Source organism: Neopsephotus bourkii, unplaced genomic scaffold (assembly GCF_033783945.1).
Source record: "Neopsephotus bourkii isolate Nb327-2 ecotype Australia unplaced genomic scaffold, CSIRO-AGI_Nbou_v1 NB_1328, whole genome shotgun sequence".
Classification (NCBI taxonomy): domain Eukaryota; kingdom Metazoa; phylum Chordata; class Aves; order Psittaciformes; family Psittacidae; genus Neopsephotus; species Neopsephotus bourkii.
Genome location: NW_026901808.1, coordinates 284,174 through 309,048, shown reverse-complemented (window position 1 = coordinate 309,048; position 24,875 = coordinate 284,174). Strand labels below are relative to the sequence as shown.

Genomic DNA, 24,875 nt, shown 5'->3' with positions numbered 1-24,875 from the left:
GAACCAACTACAAACCCCAAACTGCCCTGCGGTGCCTTGTATCGTTCAAACTTGCCAATGAGAGGTCGCGGAGTGCGTCACGTGAGTGGAGGGCGATTTTAAACGGCCGGGCGCCACCATTGCACTGTTCGGTGCGTGGCGGAGGTGAGTGCCGGGGTGACGGCCCTCGGTGACCAGGACCAGGCTGGGACGACCGAGGACCCCCGCCGGTAGCGGCGGCCGCCACAGCTAGAGGTACAAGCAGCGTTGTGGTCGGGGTTGGGGGGACCATGCGAGCGAGCTCCCCCGAGGTGAGGGGGAGGACGGTATGTGGTGTGCGAGCAGCTTTGTGCACGTCGGGCAGCTTCTTTCTGAGGGTGTCCTGGCTAATCTCTTGGCCAAGCCTGAGCAGGTTAAGGTGTTAAGGTAGGGACGAGTCTACCTTTGCTCACAGGAATGTCGTATTTGGTGCGTTTCTGGGCACAAACGAAAGGTACTATCTGAAGCACAGCATGTGTTTCATCTGTGGAGCAGTCTCGGTTACGCTAGCCTAGGATTAGTGCCGTAAGAAGGGGTTTTAGCCTGTGGGGTAGCAGCCTTCTGCTGCACACTGCAGCTGTATTCATGTCAAGAGTCTAGCTGTTGAATGCAGAATTTGCATTAAGGAATTTCAGAAATTCTAGGCATCACTGCTGTGTTTGAATGCTTTTTGCAGAGATAAAGTATTCCTCTGATTATGTTATAACATAAAACATGTTGGTGTCCTTAAACATAACATGTAAGAGTCTTCAAAAGGAATGTTTGCCTCCATGCTAATTTGGCAGTATCATGAAATTCTGCGACCTTATTGGTTTTCTTAAACCTACTATACAGGTAATTCTGTATTTCCCAGGCACTATGGAGGAAGGAAAAGAAAAGGCAGCATCTTGCTCAAGTTATGTGATTGAGGAAAAAACGGGTACTTGCATGAGTAATGGTAAGTGGAGAACAAGTTGGGATCTTCTCTACCTACTGTATCCCTTATTAAAAGCTAAGCCAGTTCAGATCTGCAGACCTCCTGTATCTGCTTCACATCTTGTTCTGTATACTAGTTTCCTTGGATGGGCTGCTGTTGCCGATGTCAGACTTTCAAGCAGCCCCAAGAGTTTGTGAGGGAGCACTGGTGCTAGAGCATGTGCAGTGGCAACGTGTTATCAACTGCTCTTCTATATATCTAATCTGAGCTCCTTTCCTTATCTGTTTGCTGCTGATCCAATTAATAGTTAGTGTACATATTAGCTAACAGTAAAATGAATCTTTCCCACTGGCTTCTGTTACTGTCTTGTGGCGATTTGAACTGAAAAAGAATTGATTGGTAGGACAACTGTATTTTGCAGCTCTAGATTATGTGTTCTCACTTTTCTTGACTGGAGGCTGTTAATATCCTTCCCCACAGCCAGATTTCATATTCCTATTATGGATCCTTAAAAATCAGCATTGAGATATTTCGTGATATTTGGGCATCTATCACAACTATGATCATATTCACAATTCACCTTTAATTTTTGTCCTAAAATATGCTTTTATTATTTTAATTATTTGAACTGGGTAGCTAAAACTTCCTTTGCCATCTGACATCAGCTTCACCAAATTGTCAAAGCATAATGCAATCATTTTTATTGAAATCCCTACTGTGATAAAATTCTTGTTGTTACAGTTTCAGACTTTCCTCTTCTGACTGATGAACAGTTTGATTTTGACCTTTCACTCTCTCCATCAAGGTAAGGGAAGGTTCTGCAGGTAAATATACCTTTAAAATTGACACATGGTAGGTGCTGGGCTGACTTATTTTTCTTTGCAGTGGAAGTGAAGAGGAAGTTTTTATGGGACCTTTGGGACACAAAGAAAAATGTATTTCTGTCAGTATTGAAGCACAAAGTGCTGAAAAAGAGAGAGCACCTGCTTGTGATGATAAACTCATGTGGAGCCCACTTACAGGAGAGAAATTCGTGCAAATCTTCAAAGAAGCTCGTCTGTTAGCACTTCAGATAAAGACTGGAAGCAAGAATGAACAGACTAAAATAAAACAACCTGAAGAACTGGAAAACAAGGTTACAGAAACATTTGTGGAGGACTCAAAGGCAAAATTAAAAATGCTGAGGAACCAAATTGTAGAGGCGAGTCCCAGAGCTGTTAAAAGAGAGACATATTGTGTGTGGGAAAGCCCAGCATGTCAGCTGCCACCTTGTTTCCAGAAGGAATCAGATAAACTTTTGTTAGATGCTGAAACACATGTTCTTCATAATCTTCCAGACAAAAGCCCTGTTAAAATTCCTTTATCTCCTACAAAAATTGCCAGTTCGCATCTGACACAAACACAGAAAACTAAGGAAGGAAACATGAAGGCAACTGGCGAACTGCCAATGGCACAACCTTCATCTACTCTTGGAAAAAGCCATTTGTTGACTACTGAAGAGGTAAAGATAGATTCTGAGCAGCAATATTTTTGTTAAACGTAGCCTTTACGTGTTAGGAATGTTTGAACTGTCTACGAGCTTTATTTTTAAAGGTGAACTTTAATCCAGTTTCTTTACTTCATAAGATTCTTAGGCAGGAAACAATATATACAAAAAAAGTCAGGGCAAGATACTATGGTGTAGTAGCCAACTAGTTTGTATGTTATGACTTTATAGAGCATCTGCAGGCAAATCTGTGTTCCACTGTATTCTGGTTTTGTGAATACTATTATTCCTGGTTTCTGTTTAAACACTGGGGTCTTTGCTGGTAAAATTACTGCACTGCTCTTGGTGACTTCATGTCACTAAGGACTTGACTGGGTTCAAAGCCTTCACTAACTGTTGTTTTAGTTTCTTAACAAGATCAATTTGTGTCAAAAGCTTTATAGTGGTTTCTAGACACATCAGTAGCTTTTAAAATGTTTCATTGAAATTTGCAGCCCAAACTAGGAAAACATACAAATATTTCTACAAAAGGAGACTTGAACAGCATGGGATCACCTGAAGATCTAATTTCTGATAAATCTAGTGCTTATTCAGAAGTCTTTGAGTCTTCCTTCAGTGGCAGTTCCTCAGCACAAGACAAAAAAGCCCTTCCTGCACCAAGTAAGGTAATGGCAAGCATTCTTAATGTGAAAATATTTTTATGATGTTCTGATAAGAAGAAAAAAAATGAATATAGTTTACTTTCTAATTTAAAGCTATATTGTTGTGTGTATAATGGCTTTAAAGCAGTCTGTTCTATAAATGCTGTTCTTGAGTGTGCATTCTAAGGTTATAACACAATGAACATACTTAAGAGCAACTATATATGTGTTGGGTTTACTGTGTTTCAGCCTGTGCCCATTGCCTCTGGTCCTGTCACTGGGCATCCCTGGACACTGTCTTTTCAGATATTTGATATGTTGATGAGATCCTTCTTGAGCCTTCTCTAGACTCAACAGTCCCAGATCTCTAAACCTTCCCTCAGATGAGAGATGCTACAGTCCCTAAATTATCCTAGTGGCCCTTTGCTGAATTCTCTGCAGTAGCTCCAGAGCAGAAGAGAAAGATGACCTCTCTTCTCCTCTGGCAGCATTCCTAATGCAGCACAAGTTACTGTTACCATTCTTTGCTGCAACGGCATGTTGCTGGCTCATGTTCAGCTTGTTCACCACCGCACTCAGAGCCTTCCCTATAAAGCTGCTTTCTAGCTGGTTGGTGCCCAGCATATACTAGTGCCTGGATTACTCATTCTGTAGGCCCATACTCAAGCTTGTGGCAGGAATAGAAACATCAAGCCTCCCTCCTTGATCTCGTTCTGGTTCTGTATAATAACCCAATATAATGAACTGTTTCTGAGAAAGTTCACTCTAAAAACTGTAACCTGAGAAAGGATCTTCTTTAAAATTTGCAAAAAGCAGTAAAACCAGGAAAAAGCACAGTAAAATGTGTTAAATAATTTTTATTTGCTTTTGAATAAATTGTGTTCTTTGATTCAGCCTGGCTTAAAGAAGGTAACGCATTTGAAACTTCCTGGTGTCGGTGTCCCAAGAAAGATTACATCGTCTTTGTCATCATTTTCCAGCATAAACTCAAGTCTGAATTCAAGTTTACCCATTTCTCCCATAGGAAAAAATGGTAATCACTTACATACTTGTGCCACAAATCAAGTTTGAAATGGTTAAGCATGTCTTGAATTTTGGGTTTGGATATGTTTTAATGGTGTCCAGTACATCCAAGCAATAAGTGTTTGGAATGGAGAATAAAATTCTGTAGCCCAATAAATCCCTGTGGACTAAAGATGAACCTTGGGCTTATATTGTTTGTAAAGTACTGGCAGATGTAAGCACCACAGTTCTTGTAGGACCTATCAAGATATCGAGTTATTGCAAGTTTTTAATTTGTAGTTTGTTTCTGGATGGATAATAGTGTATCAGTAAAAGTTAAAGCTTAAGAAGAATAATTTTACATGATGGAAGTGTCTAGTCAGGACTCATCCTATTAATGAAAGCAACCAGCTAGACTAAAAGAATCATACAGAAAACTAAGAAAAGCATTTGTGGGGGAGTTCAGCCCATGGTGTTGATCAGTGTAACTTGAACTATTACCTTCTTGAATGCCTGCTTAAGGGAACATAGCCAACTATGCTGTGAGGAAATGTTGAAAACGGAACTTGAATCTGCAAGCTGTTTTGGCAGTTCTTGAATAATATTCTTCGACTTCATTGCAATAATTTGGAATTTGGTGATGAGACTGTCTAAGACAAGATTGGTGGAGGATTCAGGGAGTAAGTTTTCAGTAGCTGTATGTGTTCTCCTTAAAGCTGAGTTGTTTACAGTATTTAAGTTTATATTTAAATTACTGGGTTTTTTTCCTTTTGTGAGCATATTCTGCTTAGTCAAAAACTTAGCAATAAGCAACGATTCAGAATTATAACCTAACTTTCTGTTTCAGGAAAACCAAACATGTCTTCAAAAGTTAGTGCGAGTGGCTCTAAGCTTTCATCTAGTACAAACAGGTCAGCCTTTGTCAGACCTACCAAAGTGTCATCTCTGCAGGCTGCCAATGCAGAGACATCCAGGAGCCAAGCAAGATCAGTTAGTACTCCCAAAATATCTAGTGCTGTAAGCTTAGGTAAATCTTCAGCTTCTGCAACATCATCTGAGGCTGTAGGCATTGGAATTCAGAGGCTGAGCTCTGCTCCCAGGCTGCATAATAAAGATGGAAGTGCAACAAAAGGAAGCCTGTGTCCAAAGCCCAAGGCTAGAGCTTTGTCAGTTCCTACAAGTCAAGCTAAGGTTCCAGTGAAGACTGGAGGTAAGCACATACTTTGGAAGTCCTGTCTTCTAGCTTGCCTGTTAAAAGCAAATGTTACCTTGAATGGTTGTTCTTTGTTTCATTGAACTTCTGTCCACATCTTGGAAGGAATTAGTATTTTAACTGAAAGGTATCTGTTATTTAAAAAATAATATGGATAACAACTAATAAAACTTTTCTCTTTAGACACACCATCAAATAGATCAGCATCAAAGGCAGGACCATCTATTGGTTTACCATTTTGTGGCACATTTGGAAGGTAAGGCTGAACTGAAAACTGAATGTACTGTTTCTAGAATGCAACATGGCTGGGTGCTACAACAGTCTTTAAAAGTTCTAACTTTACTGTCTAGTCCCTTTGGGCCCTCCAGGTTAGCTGTGTTAATGCTTATTAGAACTGATTAAAAAAAAACCAACTCACAACAACAAAACCAGACACACTTCTCTGTCCCTCCCCTTTCCCTTCCCCTCCCGCCTGCCACATCACTATGCTGTGATAATCACTTTATGATAATTACTGTCCCTTACTGACCAAAGGGAAACTGAATCCTATTGTTTAGTAGAATAGCTTGGATAAAACAGTTCCTAGAAGCTTTTGGCTAATGCATGTTCCTTTTTCAGTGCCATGGCAGTAAGCACTCCTGTGAAAGCCTCTGAAGATGGGCTCTTTCAGAATGCTTGTTTCTCTGAGAGGTCTGTCTCCATGACTCCTGCCAGTCTGAAACGGTCTGGTTTACCTACACCTCTTCGTCGTATCTCAGGCTTTCCAGCAGTGACTCCTAGATCTGTACCAAGAATGGCATTTTCTTCACATTCTGCATCTGTTTGCCAAAATTTCAGCTTTTCTACCAAAAAGACTCTTAGAGCTGGGTAAGACAAGCCTCCATATATGAAATGTGTTGTAGGGAAACTGCCTCTAAATGAATTTTACTAATGACTTTCAGGTTTCAAGGACCTCTGCAAAATGCTAGAATAGAGCACAGATTCTGTATAGGCCTAATAAATCTTTATATCTTGTGACTACTGAAATACTGCAAGACTTACTGAGATGAGTCAGTATGTAACATTAAAGAATTATAATCTCTAATAGGAAGTTATTTTTATTTCTTGAGCTAGCAGGCAGCTTAAGACTTGTATCTGTCTGACTGAGAACAGATTTGGTGTTGGTGTTTTTCCTATTGCCTTCTGATGAAGGGAAGCAGCTGGGTTAAATCACCTATTACTCTTAACTTGGCTTTATACTGTTGCCAGTGCTTCTGTAAAATTCCACTTTATTAACGTATCAGTAAAAAAAAGCCAAGGATTTAGTTGACAACTACATTTTCTGAGCAGGTTTACATGTGTTTCATCTGAAAGAATTGCTTGCAGAATGGGTGAATCCTATCCTGCTGTTAATTGCTTTCTGTAAAAATAATGTCATCTTCATATTATCAGCCCAACATGATCTCACAGGTGGCATATATATGTATGCAGGCTTGCTTCATGGTCAGGGGAGATGAACAGTATTAAAGCAGGAATGGCTAGAAAAGCTGCTGCTATGTGTCATGTTACTTAGGCTAAATGTCCTAAATAGATTTTTCTCTCAAGGAAGCAATTACTTTCTCTACAATGATTTTATCATAGTAATGGGATTACAACCCTTGGTCCTCCAGCTTATGTCAGTACTTCCTCTCAGCAGGGACTGAAGTGGGTTGTTCAGTGATATGCAGTATCAATACTCATTTGCTAGTTGTTTTTTCAAAGCCTAAAAAACCCACCCCAAAATCCTGTGTATGAAGCTTAGACTGCATATATATGTCAATTTAAGATCAATTTCTTCATAAATATGAAGTAATTAGCTTTCTTTTTAACATGGGTAGGCTATACATTTATTGCAGCATGAAATATCTTGTAATTTGCAGGTAATTAGCATACTTTTGGATGAAAATATGGGAAGCCTTGGTGCTTGTCTAAGAATGAGCTAGATGCTTAAAAACTTGAACCACCTTTGTGTGGTGCTTGTTTTCTGGATGCTAATGGGAATCTTGAACAAGAAAAGAATGTACTTGAAGACTTGTTAGAGATTATTGCTGCTAGTTATACACAACAGCTAAAAAAAGATGCGGTTAAGGGCATTAGCTTCTCTGTCTTTAGGAGTTCATGCTGATTAAAGAATGCAGTTATTGCTAATGCTCTTTCCTCTAGTTCTAAACAGACAAACGAGAGTAAGACACAGATATCATCTTCAGAAGATGATACATCTCCTCCACCTGTGTTACCTCTTGCACTTAACTTCTCACCAGAAAAAAATGCTACAGAAGTAGTAGAAAACAAATTAAAAGAAGCTGAAGTACAAAATCAATTGGCTGAAGAGAAAACAGCTGAGGTAAGAAATAACACATTTTTCTACAGTACTAAGCAAACAGCTTGAAAAGAAATTATTTAAAGATGACGGATTATGGAAAACCAGTACACATGAAGTTAAAATGGATTAACTCCAATTGTTAATTTAGTGCACCCTCTAGTGCTTATATTTAGCACTGAACAGATGTTCAGTGTTTCTACTAAGATCGTTCTGCTAAGGAAGCTGAATGGTCAACTACTTGTAGTTTGATATTAAATTTCCACTTCTGGATAAGTACTGTGAAATCACTGTGGATTTGATTAGAAAAGCAGTCACAAGGCAGTTCCTACTGCAGCCATAAAGTAGCTAAATTCTAGCACCTAACAGAAGTGCAAATCTGCATACAATGAATGAGGATTAAACCCCAAAGCCCATGTAGCAGTAAATGCTGTAGTAAACTTGGTTAAGTGTCACTTATTTAGTCAAGTAATCACTTTTCCCCTTTCCCAAGAATCTACTGGCTTTGTGTTGAAAGCTGCTACTCCACAGGCACTAAGGAGAAAAGTCTGAACTGGTAGTGCTGAAATAGTAACCTGTCATAGTGGCTACTGATTTACAAATATTCAGTTACAGAATATCTGTAGATTAATTGATATAACTGCATCGGTATTTTCCTTGTTGACTTACTTGATGTCACAAAGTATCTATTATAGAACTGTTCAGCACATGTCTAGAGTAGTTGAACAGGACAAAAGCATGACTAAAGTTTGGAGGTGTATGGAACAGATTATTTGGCTAAACAAGATTGCAGAATAATTGCAGTCAAGTAATTTAAATGACTTCAGAATTATTACTTTTCTATGTAATTTACCCACTTTTAAGTGAAAAATCCTTTCATGCCCAAAGGAGCTCTTTTGCTTTGTCTTGCTGCATTTTCCTTATTCATGATGCCAGCCTTTGGCAGAGCAGGAGCTGAGATTTTACACTGCATGCAAATAATCCTGCATGAAAAATACCCAACATGTACGTTAAGCCTCTCTTTTGATTATTATGGCTTCATAAATTGCCTAAGTCCTTATGAAAGAAGCATGAAGAACAGAGGGGAAAATCTGAACTTTTTTTTTTTTAAAGGCCATTCTGGTAGATATTGGAGTAGACACATCTCTCCCACACATCTTGGAATGTGAAAATAGACCTCTGATTGACCTTTCCAATACTCCTGAAGTGAATAAGGTTACTCCTCTAAAGCCCATGTTCCCAGGGCAGGTGAAGGTAAGTTACATTCAAATCTTCTGGCGCAAATATGCTAGCAGAAAAATGTCAACTGGCTGCATGTGTTTTGTCTGCAGAGCAGCTCCACAGTACTTGTAAGGATTATTTAACATGAGCTCGTATGTTCAGTATGATACTACACACAAGGGATCTTAAGTAAACAGAACATAATATTTAAAATTGGTGTGCTCTAAAGAAGCTCAGTGAGCAATGTGCAAATAGGAAAAGGAGGAGGATGGAGAAAGAACTTGATGCTTAAAGCAGTTCTCAAAGAACGAAACTGCTCTGAAGCAGGAAGTGAATGCTGTCTTCAGCACAGCAGCATGCTGACTTGTTTTCCTTTTCTTGTATATTTCCAGTTCTTAAGAGCAGCTGCTCATTTTCAGCAAAAAAGCAGGGCTGTCTCTTCTGTTTAACTCCTCTCCAAATCCCCTCCTTAGTTGAAAGGTGTGCATTAGAACCTACACTAAATTTGACAGATGTTTCTGGGGAAATGTTTTTTGTACACTAGTGGCTTGAACCTTTAGTAGATGCCTTTAGACGCTGTCAGATAAATGGTTCTAACTTTGAGGATGTAGCCTTTGGTGATGTTAGATGTAGCTGGGCTCAGCTTACCATCAGGTCCTTCAAACCATCTCAGAAGAGGATTACAGAAGTGACTTCTGGAGGCATGCTCAGAAGTACTCTGCCCTGCCTGGGTGACTGTGTCACTCCAATACGCACAGTTGTGAAACTCAGAAAAGCCTTTTAGGCTCTTAGCGAGTATGGGCAAATAACCACCTTGTGAGAAGCTTGTGCTTGTCTAAGAATAAGCTAGATGCTTAAAAACCTGAACCACCTTTGTGTGGTGCTTGTTTTCTGGATGCTAATGGGAATCTTGAAAAAGAAAAAAAAGTACTTGAAGACTTGTTAGAGATTATTGCTGCTAGTTATACACAACAGCTGACTACAGTAGCTAAAATGTTTCTTTTTTCAGCTAATTGATTTGAGTTCACCTCTTATTACTCTGAGTCCTGATGTGAATAAAGAAAACCTGGATTCCCCGCTCCTCAAGTTCTGAACTTGAGCCGAAATGAAGAATTCTTGGCATCTGTGATCTTTAAAGTATACAGGAATTACTCTTTGCTTCTACATGATTTTTTTGAAGATGGCTGTAGATTATGTGGTAAACTGTGTTAACACAATAGAATTCAAGCAGTCCTGATATAGCCTGTCTCGTTAATGGTTCTGCTCATGGATGTGCTGCAATTAATGTGTTTAAACTGCTGCTCTAAGGCAAAAAAGTTACTCTTTTTACTGGAAGACTTTCTTTTTATTTCCTATGTGCAATGAAGATTTAATTTAAAATAAATGGTTTACCAAATTATTGTACGAAATGGCAATGTTTTCATACAGGCTTTGGTTAGACGATTTTAGTGTTTCACTAACAAATGTTGAGATGTAGGTAAAGCTAGTGGATTCAGAGTGGGTTTTCATACAGAAGTGTAGCAAGTTTAGAAATGCATGTTTTATTGTTGAATGCTAGTGGAATACACTACCAGCAGCAGCTGAGTATTTCTAAACCAAAGCAGAGATATATAAATACTTAAATAAAAATTCCACAACTTTTTAGTGAGCGAAGTAGGTTTCTGCCTTATACTTTAAGGACTTATCAATTTGATAGGTGGACCACTCGGTGGATAAAGAACTGGCTGGTTTGCCAGCACACAAAGAGTTGTGGTCAATGTCACAATGTCCACCTGGAGACCAGTAACGAGTGGTGTCCCTCAGGGATCGGTGTTGGGACTGGTCTTGTTCAATGTCTTTGTCACTGACATGGACAGTGGGATTGAGTGCACCCTCAGCAAGTTTGCCGATGACGCCAAGCTGTGTGGTTCGGTTGATACGCTGGAGGGAAGGAATGCCATCCAGAGGGACCCTAACACACTTGTGAGGTGGGCTGATGCCAACCTCATGAAGTTTAACCATGCCAAGTGCAAGGTCCTACACCTGGGTCGGAGCAATCCAAGGCACAGCTACAGGTTGGGCAGAGAAGAGACTCAGAGCAGCCCTGTGGAGAAGGAGCTGGAGGTGCTGGTCGATGAGAAAATGAACATGAGCTGGCTTCACTGTGCGCTTGCAGCCCAGAAAGCCAACCGTATCCTGGGCTGCATCGAAAGGAGCATGACCAGCAGGTCGAAAGAGGTGATCCTGCTCCTTTACTCTGCTCTCGTGAGACCTCACTTGGAGTATTGTGTAAAGTTCTGGTGTCCTCAACATAAAAAGGACATGGATCTGTTGGAACAAATCCAGAGGAGGGCCATGAGGATGATCAGGGGACTGGAGCACCTCCCATATGAAGATAGGCTGAGAAAGTTGAGGCTGTTCAGCCTGGAGAAGGCTGTGTGGAGACCTCATAGCAGCCTTCCAGTATCTGAAGGGGGCCTACAGGGATGCTGGGAAGGGACTCTTCATTAGGGACTGTAGTGATAGGACAAGGGGTAATGGGTTAGAACTTAAACAGGGAAGTTTAGATTGCATATAAGGAGAAGTTCTTTAAGGGTGGAGAGAGGCACTGGAATGGGTTGTCCAGGGAAGCTGTGAATGCTCCAACCCTGGCAGTGTTCAAGGCCAGGTTGGAGGAGGCCTTGTGTGGCATGGTTTAGTGTGAGGTGCTCCTGCCCATGGCAGGGGGTTTGGAACTGGGTGATCTTAAGGTCCCTTCCACCCCTAACTATTCCATGAGTCCATGACTTGCAGGCGAGCCAGGTGTTTTATGCCCCTTGAAACCTCCCTTTTGTGAATGTATGCTGTTGCAGGCAGCTTATCTAAATCCTGGGTTTGAGCATGACTACTTACAAGCAAGCATCAGTCCTCTACCAGTAGAAACTATTTGGGTGGTGGTTGACCATGGCTACCTGAATACTTCTGATGTTGGCCAGCTCTATTGACTAGGCCGTTCACTGGAATTTAGGCACTGTGGTGATAGCTCTATGTGTCTTCAACTAAGAGCCAAATTCCAGCCGTCAAACTGCAGGTCAGTTGCTCTCAGGTTCAGGGATGTGCAGGAGGCTCTACTGCTCTGCAGTAGCAGCAGAGTCAGCTGGATGAGCCCTTGGCTTATCAAGTGCTAACAAGCACAAAGCAATGAAGTGGAGACTGTTACTGTCTTCGGGTCTTCCTTTGTGCAATTCCATCTGCCGAGTTTTGCTCATAGATAGCCGGCGGCTGCCTGCATGAAGTGTGTTTGAAGGCTCCTGAAGCGAGGAGGTTCGTGGGGCAGCAAGCTCTTCGGATTTCTCCGCTGGGCTTGATCTGACAACGGGTTATCCTCTCCTGCGGGGAGAGCCGGGCTGGCCACTAAGTGAAAGGGGGAACAAGCACCGCGAGTGCGTCCCCGGCCTCGCCTCCGTACGCGAGCGGCTGATGCTGCCCGCGCCGGAACCCTCGAGGGCCGCCCTGTTTACCCCGAGCGCCAATGGCCGCCGCCCCGCCCCGCGGCGCCCGGCGGAAGCTAAAGGCGGGCGGGGCGGAAGCGGCGGTGCCGCGGCCGCTGCGGGATAGGGGTGATGCTGGCGGGATCGCGCCGCGTGGCCTGCGCCGTGTCCGGCGGGGTGGACAGCGCCGTGGCCGCGCTGCTGCTGCGCCGCCGAGGTGCGTGACGGGCGGCGGGGCCGGGCGCTGCCCTCCGGCGGGACCGCCCGGCACCCGTGGGCCGAGTCCAGGCGGTCCTTCCAGCCCTCAGCAACGTCCTCCGGCGGGTGGGACAGCCGGCCTGGGAGCGGCGGGAGCGAGCGGGGAAGGAGGGGATGGAGACGCTCGGAGGTCTGAGATACCGCGTGTGCGGCTGACTTCATGCTGGCTGTGACTAAAAATAGCCATGCGGTATCCGAACAGTAACGCTGAGCAGATACTCGAGCAAGGCTTAACTCGGGTTTTGGTTCCAGGCAGTTAGAATTACATTTTTAAAGTCATTCTTGCCTTCATTTCATAGGCTACCAGGTGACAGGCGTCTTTATGAAGAACTGGGACCCTCTGGATGAGCAAGGAGCTTGCTCCGTCGACAGGGATTGTGAGGATGCTTACCGCGTTTGTCAGAAGCTGGATATTCCTTTCCACCAGGTTTCCTACGTGAAAGAATACTGGAATGAAGTATTCAGGTACAAACACGTTTAAAATGGGTGCTCTTTCCCTGTATTGGTGTAGTACTGTGTTACTGTGGGGAGGCAGGGTGGACAGATACGTACGGGTCAGTGACAGTTTACTGCAGTATTGTGAATGCTAAGAGAAACTACTGAAGCCTGTTAAATAACACAGGCATTATTTTTGCTCTCATTCATATTCAAGATCAGAATTTCTGTCTTGGCCTTAATATGTTTGTTATTCTTGAAATTAATAGGAGGCTTTTCTCTAGTTGTTATGAGCGTGTAGCAATTACTTTGTTCCAGCTTATTTCAGCTGCTGCCCACAACTGGCCCAACTTTACTGCAGCTTCATAAGAAAGTAGCAAATGGGGAGCTGTTGTTGTCTGTAGTTCATGTGGTGCATATTACATTAGCAAGTACTGAATCCAGTTTACTACAAAGTGATCATGAACTAGCCTTGCTTCTTTAAGCTTATAATAGATTTGAAACTGAAGAGGGTGTTTGGATTTTCTGTGGATTTGTTCAGCTTTAAGGAAAGTTCTACTTAGGAAAAGCCAAGGTTTTTTTGGAGGCAGGAGAAGGGAAGTTTATCTTTTATGCACGCAACATAGGTGCACAAAAGTTGTTCACTGATCTTCATTGCCCCCCTTTAAGTAGTGCTGTTGTTACCTTGTCTCAGAAGAAACCTAGTCATGCTGCGTCATGTTGAAACGAGATCGAGTTGAGGACTAAACTTTTACACGGTCAGTGAAGGAAAGAGCCCTGTTCTGGGAAAGTTAACGCCATGCTTCCCCTCTGGTGTGAGAGTATATAAATGGTACCAAAGCTCCTGAGGGGTGTCTGTAAATGACAGTGAATCAAAGATCGTAGAAGATCAGCTTTTCTTTTGCTTCTCATCGTTTATTAGTACAGTGTTCCCAGAGTGTCTGTGGCAGGTTACTTGGTTTGTTTGGAATCCTGTTTTTGTTACTGTCATCATTGACCTAGGATTTACTCTTCCTCTGGATCTCTCTTTAGAGGGTTATTCATCAGAAACACCTTTTATCAAGAGAACTATCCCAGGTCTTGTCTTGCCTGTGGTTTGTGCGCAGCCTGTTTCAAATCCTTACATCAGAGGGAGATTCAGCAGAAATCCTTCACTGCCTTTTCTCCAGTTCTGTACTTTACTTGAAGTTCTGAACTGATGTGAGTCTGTCTTTATGCTGAATCTTGGCTAAGTCTTCCAGCATACTTCTGCAGTAATTACAAAGAAGAATTGTGTTATCCTAAGAGTACAGTGCCGAGTCAGCAAGGGGGAGGCAGCTCTGGGTAGACCCTGGTGATTTAATTCTTAGTACGAACTGTTGAATTCAGAACTGTTAGAAAGGAGCTAGACAAAATTCAAGATATGTTGCTTTATTTTCTAGTTATGAATGTAATGAATAACATGGTGAAGAAGAAGCGACTGGTTCTGTTTCAGATGTTGAAAAGTAAAACCAAATAATAAGGTTGTTGGTGTACTTTTAAATCCAGCTTGTGCTCATTCAGTTCCTCTTGACTTCAGTTACTACTGAAGACAAGCTAAATAATGCAGTGATCAGGCCTTTTGGTATCTCAGTGCAGTACTGCATGCTGGTTTACTCTCACTAGTTAATGTTTTCAGGCAAATTATGCTAAGCACTTTAATTATGTGACAGTGTAAAACTACAATATGACTTTGAGAAACTACTTGAATTTCTTGAAGGAAAGAAAAAAGGGGAAAAATCCTATATAAAATTAAGTCCCGTGACTGTTTATGGTGGCATTATTGCAGATTAAGTTGTTATCCGTACTGAGCCACAGTAACCCCTGGTGTGTGCTCTACTGCACTGTCACTTAGAAAAACGAAGCAGGGTGGTTTCATTCTGAGGAAACAAGTAGGGTGTGTGCTGAGGGCAGCCATGTCTCCCCCCAGGGGAGCACTAATTTAATAAAACATGTTTACAAGACTGTGAGTGAGCATTTGACCGTGTCCTCAGTGCACTTTGGTGAAAATCTTCCAAGCATTGTGTTTTACAGGTTAACATCCAATGGGTGTTTTATTTCTAACATAACATGCTCAGTATGCCTAGGTCTTGAGTTCTCATGTTTAAACAGATCTTTCAGTCTCAAATAGTATTATGCTGTGTTAATAATGTCAATATACATTCGAATCTTTATTTTACAGTGACCTCTTAAAAGAGTATGAATTGGGAAGGACTCCTAATCCTGATATTGTGTGTAACAAGCACATCAAATTCAACTACTTTCTTCATTATGCTATGGATAACCTTGGTAAGGCATTTTCAAGTGTGTCAGTACAGAGTGTGTGCCATGGAAATACTTACAGGATACAAACTCTTGAAAAGGTGGCGGAAAACCTGAGTTCATATGCATGCCTAATTCACCTGTCTCTGTGGCAGTATTTCAGTATTTGCAGCTTTTTGTTTTAAGTTTGCTTTTACATATAGAATCGTAGAACAGTTCAGCTTGGAAAGGACCTTTGAATATCATCTAGTCCAGCCCCCTTGCTGTGGGCAGGGACACTTTCCACTAGAGGAAGGTGCTCATAAATTGGAACAGATTTACTCTGGGGACATACATTGACCTGACCATTAAGTTTTACATTCTTAGGTGGTCTTTCAAGTACAAAAGCACAAGTGCTGGCATGCTCATTAATAGTTTACGTTGTTTGAATAGCAGGAGTATGATTATTGTCAGTATAACACTTCTCTATAGGTTTTGTTCCATCACTGCTTTCTGCTTTTATTACTGGATGTTTATAATCCTGTTTTAAACTGAGTTTCAGGTATGTGCACTGATGTTTTGTTTTGTTTTTTTTTCTTGATAGGAGCAGATGCAATTGCTACTGGGCATTATGCTAGGACCTCACTAGAGGATGAGGAGGTGTTTCAACAGAAACATGTGAAAAGACCACAAAGGCTTTTCAGAAACCGTTTTGAAGTTAGAAATAGTAAGTGGATTCTTCATTTCTTATTTCATCCTAGGTATGAAACAGAATTTTAAACTCTTGTTTGGTGTCACAATATCACTTAAGTTTGTTACCTTACACACAATGATTACCATGAAAACCCCAGCCTTTATAGGAGGTTGATAGTGCAAAACAGAAGATTTACATTACTGAAAATTACCCTGACCGGTCAGGTATTACATTTTCTATTTTAAGAGTTCTAATCGAGGTGCAGAGGGAAGAATAAGCATTTCAGTAATGAACTTTCTGGAGGAGCTGTAATGTGGATTAAGGAGACAGAGCTATCTTTTGTTCCCTGAGAGAAGTATTTCAAGAAATCTTTATCTAGTATTTTCATGACTTACATAAAATTTTTTAATGTTTCATCTAGTTTAGAGAATGTATTATTTTGCTATTCAGTATACATGTAACTCATAATGGGGATATGCTTCAGTGGAATTTTAGAATCAAGGCTTTGAAACATTAAAATTAATAAAATATACTTTTATAAAATAATTGGATTGTATGTTATTTTGGAATTTATTATGGAAAAAATCAGTAACTCAGCTGTTCTGCCTCATTTCTCTGTTCTCCTATAGCAGCTTGGTTTTCCTAGGTAGATCTGCACTGCAGTTGAAAAGTACAAGTGCAGCATGTGCAGACATTTTTAAGGCTACTATTCTCAGGTCAGCAAAGGTGCTAGTAGCAGTAGTGCAGGTTTTTCTCTTTAATAGTCTGCCTGTGGCTGTATATAATCAAAGGCTGATCTCAGCACCCCAGTGGTTCTCCTGTTATCAGTGCAAAAGCCTGCTTGATGGATGTTGTTTCGGGTATGTCTCTGCATGGCACTAGCAGAGGTTGGATGGCAATGTAGAGATTTCACAAATAGCTCTGCAGTGGGCCATAATGCAGTAAAATAGATAAAACTGGTGCATATGGTGAGAAGCGTGTTATACCCACAGGGAAAGAAACTTGCAAGCACCCGGTATGCAAAGCTGCCACAGAGATGGTTTTGTGTTGTAGCATCCCCTTTTTTGATTTGGACTTAAAGGGGCTTTTTTGTTTCTTTGTTTTATTTCTGGAAAGTTGAAATAGGCACAGCAGAGCAAATGGTCTGTACTTGTGGCAGGCTATGATTCACTGAATTGTAGGATTTGACCCAGGGAATTACAGACCCTCAGTCTCACCTCTGTGCCTGGCAAAATCTTGGAGCAGATTCTCCTGGAAGGCATGCTAAGGCACATGAAAAACAGCGAGGTGCTTGGTGACAGCCAGCATGGCTTCACTAAGGGGAAATCCTGCCTGACCAATTTGGTGGCCTTCTATAATGGGGCTACAGAGCTGATGGACATGGGTAGAGCAGTTGGTGTCATCTGGAACTTGTGTAAAGCGTTTGACACTGTCCCACACAGCATCCTTGTCTCTAAATTGGAGACACATCAATCTGATGAATGGACCACTCGGTGGATAAAGAACTGGATGGATGGCTGCACACAAAGAGTTGTGGTCAATGGCTCAATGTCCAGCTGGAGACCATTAACGAGTGGTGTCCCTCAGGGATCGGTGTTGGGACCGGTCTTGTTTAACAACTTCATCGCTGACATGGACAGTGGGATTGAGTGCATCCTCAGCAAGTTTGCTGATGACACCAAGCTGTGTGGTTCGGTTGATACACTGGAGGGAAGGAATGCCATCCAGAGGGACCTTGACACGCTTGTGAGGTGGGCTGATGAAGTTTAATCATGCCAAGTGCAAGGTCCTACACCTGGGTAGGAGCAATCCCAGGCACAGCTACAGGTTGGGCAGAGAAGAGATTCAGAGCAGCCCTGAGGAGAAGGACTTGGGGGTGCTGGTCGATGAGAAAATGAACATGAGCCAGCTTCAGTGTGTGCTCGCAGCCCAGAAAGCCAACCGTATCCTGGGCTGCATCAAAAGGAGTGTGACCAGCAGGTCGAAGGAGGTGATCCTGCCCCTCTACTCTGCTCTCGTGAGACCTCACTTGGAGTATTGTGTGCAGTTCTGGTGTCCTCAACATAAAAAGGACATGGAACTGTTGGAACAAATCCAGAGGAGGGCCATGAGGATGATCAGGGGACTGGAGCACCTCCGGTATGAAGATAGGCTGAGAAAGTTGGGGCTGTTCATCCTGGAGAAGAGAAGGCTGCATGGAGACCTCATAACAGCATTCCAGTATCTGAAGGGGGCCTATAAGGATGCTGGGGAGGGACTCTTCATTAGGGAATGTAGTGATAGGACAAGGGGTAATGGGTTAAAACTTAAACAGGGGAAGTTTAGATTGGATATAAGGAGGAAATTGTTTCCTGTCAGGGTGGTGAGGCACTGGAATGGGTTGCCCAAGGAGGTTGTGAATGCTCCATCCCTGGCAGTGTTCAAGGCCAGGTTGGATGAGGCCTTGGGTGATATGGTTTAGTGTAAGGTATTCCTGCCCATGGCAGGGGGGTTGGAACTTGATCTTAAGGTCCTTTCCAACCCTAACTATTCTATGATTCTATGATTTTGTGATGTTCTAAACAGTCTTACTGCCCTTTACTGAGATTTTATATTATTAGTTGTGACTGAACTGTTGGCCTGTAGTTAATGTTTGAGTCAAGAAACATGGAAGTGGAGTTTGTACAACAGCAGTGTTATTAGGTGTTAAAGAGAGTGGACAGAACATGACTGAAAAAATATACCAATTTTATTTCGTTTGGGCAATTGGAAGACTTTGGTTTTAACAAAAAAGTCAAACTTGCCTCTCTGAGCACTGGGAATAACTGCTTATTGTTCAAATCACTGATCGACAGTGCTGTAATTTCAGGGCAAAAGTGGGTGAATAGTATACTCTAAAACACTCAAATCTTCATCTCTCTTGCACATGAAATGGTTGGTTTTGTTTTTCATATTGTTGATGTCCTTGCCAATGACACATACAGTATTATAATAGATAAGACAGTGTAAGACTTTGTAAGATTCTGCACTCTACTAAGTCAGAATCCTTCTGGATCTTATTAGTGGTGAGACAAGTGCCCAAACATTTTCAGTTAGATTTTGCAAATAAACCCATGAAGAGAAGAATACTTTCTTTAACATGTATTTGGAAATAATAAAACTAATATGTTGATTATCAAACAAAATACTAAAGGAAGTTGAACTAAGGGAATCCCCTTAATGTTGAGATGCTCTATATTCTGTACTTTGCAGCTGTGAAACTCCTTCAAGGGGCCGACCTCTTTAAGGACCAGACCTTCTTTCTAAGTCAGATCTCGCAGGACGCTTTGAAGAAAACCATTTTCCCTTTGGGGGATTTAACAAAAAGTTTTGTCAAGAAGATAGCAGCGGAAAATGGCCTTCATCATGTGCTAAAGAAAAAAGAGGCATGGTAACACTTAAACTCTTGATTTGTATTTCCTTCTAAAGTAGACTTCCCTGAACTATTTGAACCTTAAAACTGTGACAGCTTGTCTGTTTCTGAGCACTGTAATAGAACAGGTTGGGAAGCAGTTTTATAGCTGTCTACTTCCTTAAAAGAACTTTGATGAGCTTGTGGTTAGTTGTGTGTTTAGCTTGCAGATTATTTGTCTGCCATTGTATCTCAGAAGAACTAAGATGAAGGTGAATGTGTTAGGATGCTGTGAGCCTTAGGGAAGGTACTGTCTATCACAGCAGGTGAGAAGCCTTTGGTCTGTATTTTCTGTAGCTGTTAAAGGCTTTCTCACTAGAATTGTTTTTTGGTATGTCTTTATGAAATTGGAGGATGCTGTTTTCTACAGTTACTCTTTAAAAAACAAACAAACCAAAATTCTGTTCTCTAAGAACTCACACTTGATGAGTTGATCCCAAAAAAATGTAATGCAGGCAGTGATTGTGTTGCTGATGCTGCCTTTGTCACTTTTAATACTCATACTCCTCCACTGTAATGGGTGCCTGAAGAATATAGGCAGTAACTGAAAAGGAAAGGCTGTTTGTTTTTGAAAGATGATTTCAAGAGATATACCTTTACTGTATAACTTGTGTTATTTTTGTACTTTAATCTGCAAGAGCCTTCTGGTTTTGATATGCACACAGTATAGTTACCAAGGTTAATGTATTTATTTATTGAACATATGTTCTGTTTCCAGTTTTTTCTCTTTTGTGCTTATGGCTCTTACTGATACTGTACAAAATTAGTTTGCCTCTACTGGAGCAGATGTTGTGGTTTGGTTTATTTTATGAAATGCCTAGCATAGTTTGGGTACATGGGGAGGGAGTTCTGTTTTGGACAGATCATTAATAGACAGTATTTCAGATGTTTTTCTTTGCTATTATGGATTCAATACCACATTTCCTTTTCAGAGTATGGGAGTATGTTTCATTGGTGAAAGAAACTTTGAAAATTTCCTTCTCGAGGTGAGCAATGTTAAATCCTTGCCAATCTTTGCTCTGTTCTGGTTTTCAGTAGTAATTTATAACGCTGTCTACAGAAACACCTCCAACAGCTTTTGGCCCACACTAAGTCACAATGTCCGGTGTCCTTTTGCATTCCAAGCCTACCCAGAAGCAAATGCCAAGACCCTGTAGGAAGTACCTTTCGCCTCCATCCCTGAACAGTCAGTCACTTTCTGTAGCAAAAGGAGTGTGTGAACTTGCAGTGCTGTGCTTGTGAGGCTCTGACGAGTGGTTGAGATGTGAGAGGGGCAGATGGCTGAATCCTGCTGTCCCCTGCCATGAGTAAGGATGAGGGGTGGGGTGAAGCCCAGAGTTACTGCTGATAGGGACTGCCCTTCCTTCTTTTCTGTCTAAAGCAGAATTAGGGAAGAGGCAGTAAGCTGCTTGGGTAGAGTTTGCTGCTTGAAAAGTTAGTTTCCAGCTTCAAGAGAATGTAGTGACAGAACCTAAAATACACTGATGGGGTTTTTTTGGGCCATCTTGTGACTTCTCTCTTCCTATTTGGTAGTATTTAGAACCTCAACCAGGTAACTTTGTTTCCATTGAAGATAAGAAGGTGATGGGAAAACACAAAGGTAATTAGCTAACCCACCTTAATAACTGCTTTTAGATAAATGGAACAGCGCTGCTTTTATTTTGAGGGACAAACTTTGTGAAATTCCAAACCAGTTTTTCCCAGTTTGAGAACTAATAGTTGTGGAAAACCTACTTCATACAATAGTTGAGCCTTAAACTACAACTGATTTTGACTGTGTTCCATGTTGCAAGAAAGTAATTGGTAATTATAGGGTGACTCTGTTGTTACTAAGTGGTGGTTAATTTAATACCAAGAGACCATTGTTCATTTAATTATTTCAGAATGACTGCGCCTCAGTTCCAGAATCTTTAGTACCTGAACTTTGCAGAACAAATACACCATGCACCTCAGTGATGCATAGCAGGGCATCACCAAACATGGGCAGCTTATGTTTTCCTTTTTTCTGTGTGTCTTTCCTTTGCTCTCCTCAGTTCTGACAGAACTGAGTTCCTCTCCCAAATAGTTTATGGGAGTAGAATGTTCTTCTAGCAAGTAAAAGTAAGGGAGACTGGTGAGACTAAGTAATAATAAAACAACAAATTGAAGCTTAAATGTTTGTCTTTTATAAACCCTAAGAATAGTACAATAGAGTTTGAAAAAGATGAGTTTGAAACCATGTGCTTCAGGTACATCTTTGAAGTAGGTGCTAGTTCAGCTTGTAATTGGCAGACTTCTCTAAGACAACTTGGTTTGTTATTGCTTGTTTAGTGGTGAAGTTTTAGGGAAAGGTTTGTAACATATTTTTCTGAAGGTAAAAGATAAAAATTGCTTCCAGCATTACATTTTTATATTTCTTTAGGCTGGTTCCTCTACACCATAGGCCAGAGGGCTAGACTAGCAGGCCTGAGGGATGCTTGGTTCATTGTAGACAAAGATGTCAGCACTGGAGATGTCTTTGTGGTGAGTTAATTCATACTGGTATTGCGAATGACTAATGCAAGCATTTTGTGACTCCTGCTGTATGGAATGTGATTCTGACCTGGACAGAATTCTTGGCTTTCCTGGGGGAAACAAGAGCTAACTAGCATAGCATCAGCAGCTTTGAAACATCTTGTCCAAACTGGCTTTTCTTGAGTAGAAAATTGGTTTAGACTTCGGCATAGAACTTTTCCATACAAAGGGCTGAAAAGATACTGAAAAGTATCAGCCAATCTACTGAGCTCTTATTTTCTACTCTGAAACATTTTATTGTAGTTATTGTGACACAGTGTATACACTGTGTATTATCTTGGTTTACTACGTATTGCTACTTTCTTTTTCTAGTAAAAGAAATAGTAGCCAGTAATACAATTTAATAATCTTGAAAACTGAGGCAAAATACATATAATACTGCAAATAGTTGTTGTGTTAATGACTAATCATATGAAACGACTGAGAGTTCTGCAGCTTGCAACCGTTGTTAATGTTTCTTGATGTTCATTAAGTTGTTACTTAATACTGATGTGGTTATAATGGGGTGGTCTGCTACTTGTTGATATGCCTGGGGGGGAAAATCATAATCAAAAGAGAGTTGAGAGGGAAAAGGCAGGACCACTAAGAACCAGCGCCCTGGTTGGGGGGATGTTGAGTTGGGAAATTAGAGGAGAGGTAGCATCTTGTTGAAATGGGATAAGGAGGGCAGTACATGTCTGAACTCTGTCAGAAATATGATTGAAGGAAAAAGAATACAAGAAGCAACATGACTGAGATGTAGAAAACTGGCTATTAAGGTTTGCTTTAGACTATTCTTTAAATTAAAGGCTTCCACCTGGAAGCTGATTGAGTGCTAATAAATGCTTGCTTTCTTGTTTTGCCTTCATTTTGGTACGGCTTGATGATTCTTCTGTATTTCAAGCATTACAAGTTATGTGCTCTCTGTCAGAAACATCAGCATTAAATAAATATATTTTAAGGCACCATCAAGAGATCACCCTGCTCTGTACAGAGACTTGCTGCGGACAAACCGAGTGCACTGGATAGCAGAGGAACCTCCCGCATTGCTTGTTAGGGAGAAGATGATGGACTGTAATCTCAGGTTTCGGCACCAGATGGCACTGGGTAATCAAACCGTGGTGTTTTGGGGTTTTTTGTTTTACTTAGTTTGGGAAACTGTGGTCATGCGTTCAGTGTAGTTTTGTAGAAATAGTTGAAATGTTTTGGCTTGCCTTTCTGTTTCTAGAGTGTCTTCATAAAACGGTTCCGTGTATAATATCATGATTTACATCTGTTTAACTTTTAATGTGAACATAAGGATTAACTGGCAGGTGTTTGGCTATTTTCTGCTCTAGTGCCGTGTGTGCTGACTCTAAACCAAGATGGAAGTGTGTGGGTGACACTAGTGAAGCCAGCAAGAGCTATCACACCTGGGCAGGTAAGTTATTAGAAGTGATTTTCTTTCCTGTTTTGTGTGTTTTGGCATATCTAGCTAATAAAACAGTAGATGAAGCAAATTAATATATTGTCATGGGAGCAGTTAGCTCTACTTTGGCTATTCATCAGCTATTTTGAAGGAGGTTGTTTCTGGTATTAAATGCTCTGTTGTTACCCATATAATCTGAGAAACTGGTTTCCAAGTTTAGAAATAGATGAAAACATCTCTGATAACAATTGTATATGCAGAAATGAAATCTGTTGTGTTCAATAGATTTAAAAAGGCATTAGTTCTATAACTGGCAGCTTAATACGGTTTTAGTGTTCAAATTTGATTAGTGAGGATCTGTGTCCAGTGAATTTCATTGTCCCAGGACAGTACTGAGAAGAGGTACTGTTTAGTGATGCTTTCTAACACTGCTAATACCAGGATACTCCCATAACATTGTAAACCAGTGGTTCTCAAGCAGTTTCTGTGTGCCCTCTCCTAGTATATGTTCTACCCTCCCTCTCCCACCCCAAAACTTCGGAGCCTGTGGGACACATCAGGAGGGAAATAGTCTGAGAACATTTTGTAATGGAGAGAGGGATATACTTGAGAGAGGTGAGCTGTGAGCTGAGCTGAGAAGACTCAGCCAGAGCTGATGATAGGTAGAAGCCCCTGACTGCCAGGAGCTGCTGAGCCAGTAACTGGGTTCTTTACTGCAAGGTAATGGGACAAAGCCAGGAGGTTTGTGCTCCTTATCTCCTGCAAGAACCTCCTGAGCACATCGGAGCCCCAGTCACTTCGTTCCAGTAGCCCTTGGTCCACTTCCTGTTTGGGAAGTGCCACTGTAGCCCATGGAAGGTCAGGTGAAAATGCAGGTGGTGTTACGTACATCACCCCCTTAGGGAAAGGAAGCTTTCCAGCTCAATCCATTCCACCTCAGTAGTTGAAGTTTTGAGATAATCCTGTAGAAGTTCATGATGGAATTTCCACCAACATGTTTATATATTTACAGTTGTGTAAGCCTACAATCCTTACTGCCAACAAGTACACTCACTGCCCACCAGGTCTTGCACAGCCTAAAATTGTTCACCATGCCATTTGCAGCTGCTGAAAAGGCTCTCCCTCTTTTTCTCCTAGTTTGCAGTGTTCTACAAGGGTGATGAGTGCTTGGGCAGTGGGAAGATCCTAAGGATGGGCCCATCGGTGTACACCATGCAGCAGGGCAAAAACCGAGAAGAAGGTCCAAAGAAGGAAGAGATTGATAAGATAGAACCAGCAACATAACACATGGGTTTGTTTATTGAAGGAGAATTTGCTGCCTGGGCATAATAAAACCAATAATAAGCACATTTTTTGTTGATCTGTATGTTCTTAAGGCCAGTTGACCATCAGGTCCCAGCTCTTGACTTTTAGCACTGAGCAGGCTTAAAATTGATGCCAGTTTGGTACAATTTTACTGGTCTGAATGGTGATATTTATATTAATATATATCAAGTGATCTCTTAAAGCTGTTCTGTAATGGTAGTTATGCATACAAGAATTTTAATATAAAAATAATTTCTGAAATCGTAAGTC

At 41.3% G+C, this 24,875-nt stretch overlaps 2 protein-coding genes across 3 annotated transcripts; both read left to right on the top strand.

Annotated features, from left to right (window-relative positions):
• The first annotated feature begins 384 nt into the window (after positions 1 to 384).
• On the top strand, positions 385 to 10,076 carry GTSE1 (G2 and S-phase expressed 1). Of its 2 annotated transcripts, XM_061366207.1 has the most exons (12): positions 385 to 405; positions 872 to 955; positions 1,676 to 1,739; positions 1,820 to 2,435; positions 2,915 to 3,085; positions 3,956 to 4,094; positions 4,911 to 5,273; positions 5,460 to 5,532; positions 5,895 to 6,143; positions 7,458 to 7,638; positions 8,728 to 8,868; positions 9,845 to 10,076. In XM_061366207.1, exons 2-12 carry the CDS (start codon positions 877 to 879, stop codon positions 9,926 to 9,928), a joined length of 2,160 nt encoding a protein of 719 aa, XP_061222191.1. In that variant the 5' UTR covers positions 385 to 405; positions 872 to 876; the 3' UTR covers positions 9,929 to 10,076. The 2 variants fall into 2 exon arrangements, with proteins under 2 accessions (XP_061222191.1, XP_061222192.1); XM_061366208.1 differs by lacking the exons at positions 385 to 405; positions 1,676 to 1,739 and having other exon boundaries at positions 870 to 955.
• A 2,304-nt stretch (positions 10,077 to 12,380) lies between these two features.
• On the top strand, positions 12,381 to 24,649 carry TRMU (tRNA mitochondrial 2-thiouridylase). The gene is made up of 11 exons (XM_061366206.1): positions 12,381 to 12,501; positions 12,842 to 13,007; positions 15,178 to 15,284; positions 15,841 to 15,963; positions 19,162 to 19,334; positions 20,293 to 20,346; positions 20,894 to 20,960; positions 21,762 to 21,862; positions 22,855 to 22,999; positions 23,230 to 23,312; positions 24,438 to 24,649. The coding sequence occupies exons 1-11, from the start codon at positions 12,417 to 12,419 to the stop codon at positions 24,582 to 24,584; spliced, it is 1,251 nt and encodes a 416-aa protein (XP_061222190.1). The 5' UTR covers positions 12,381 to 12,416; the 3' UTR covers positions 24,585 to 24,649.
• Positions 24,650 to 24,875: the final 226 nt, after the last annotated feature.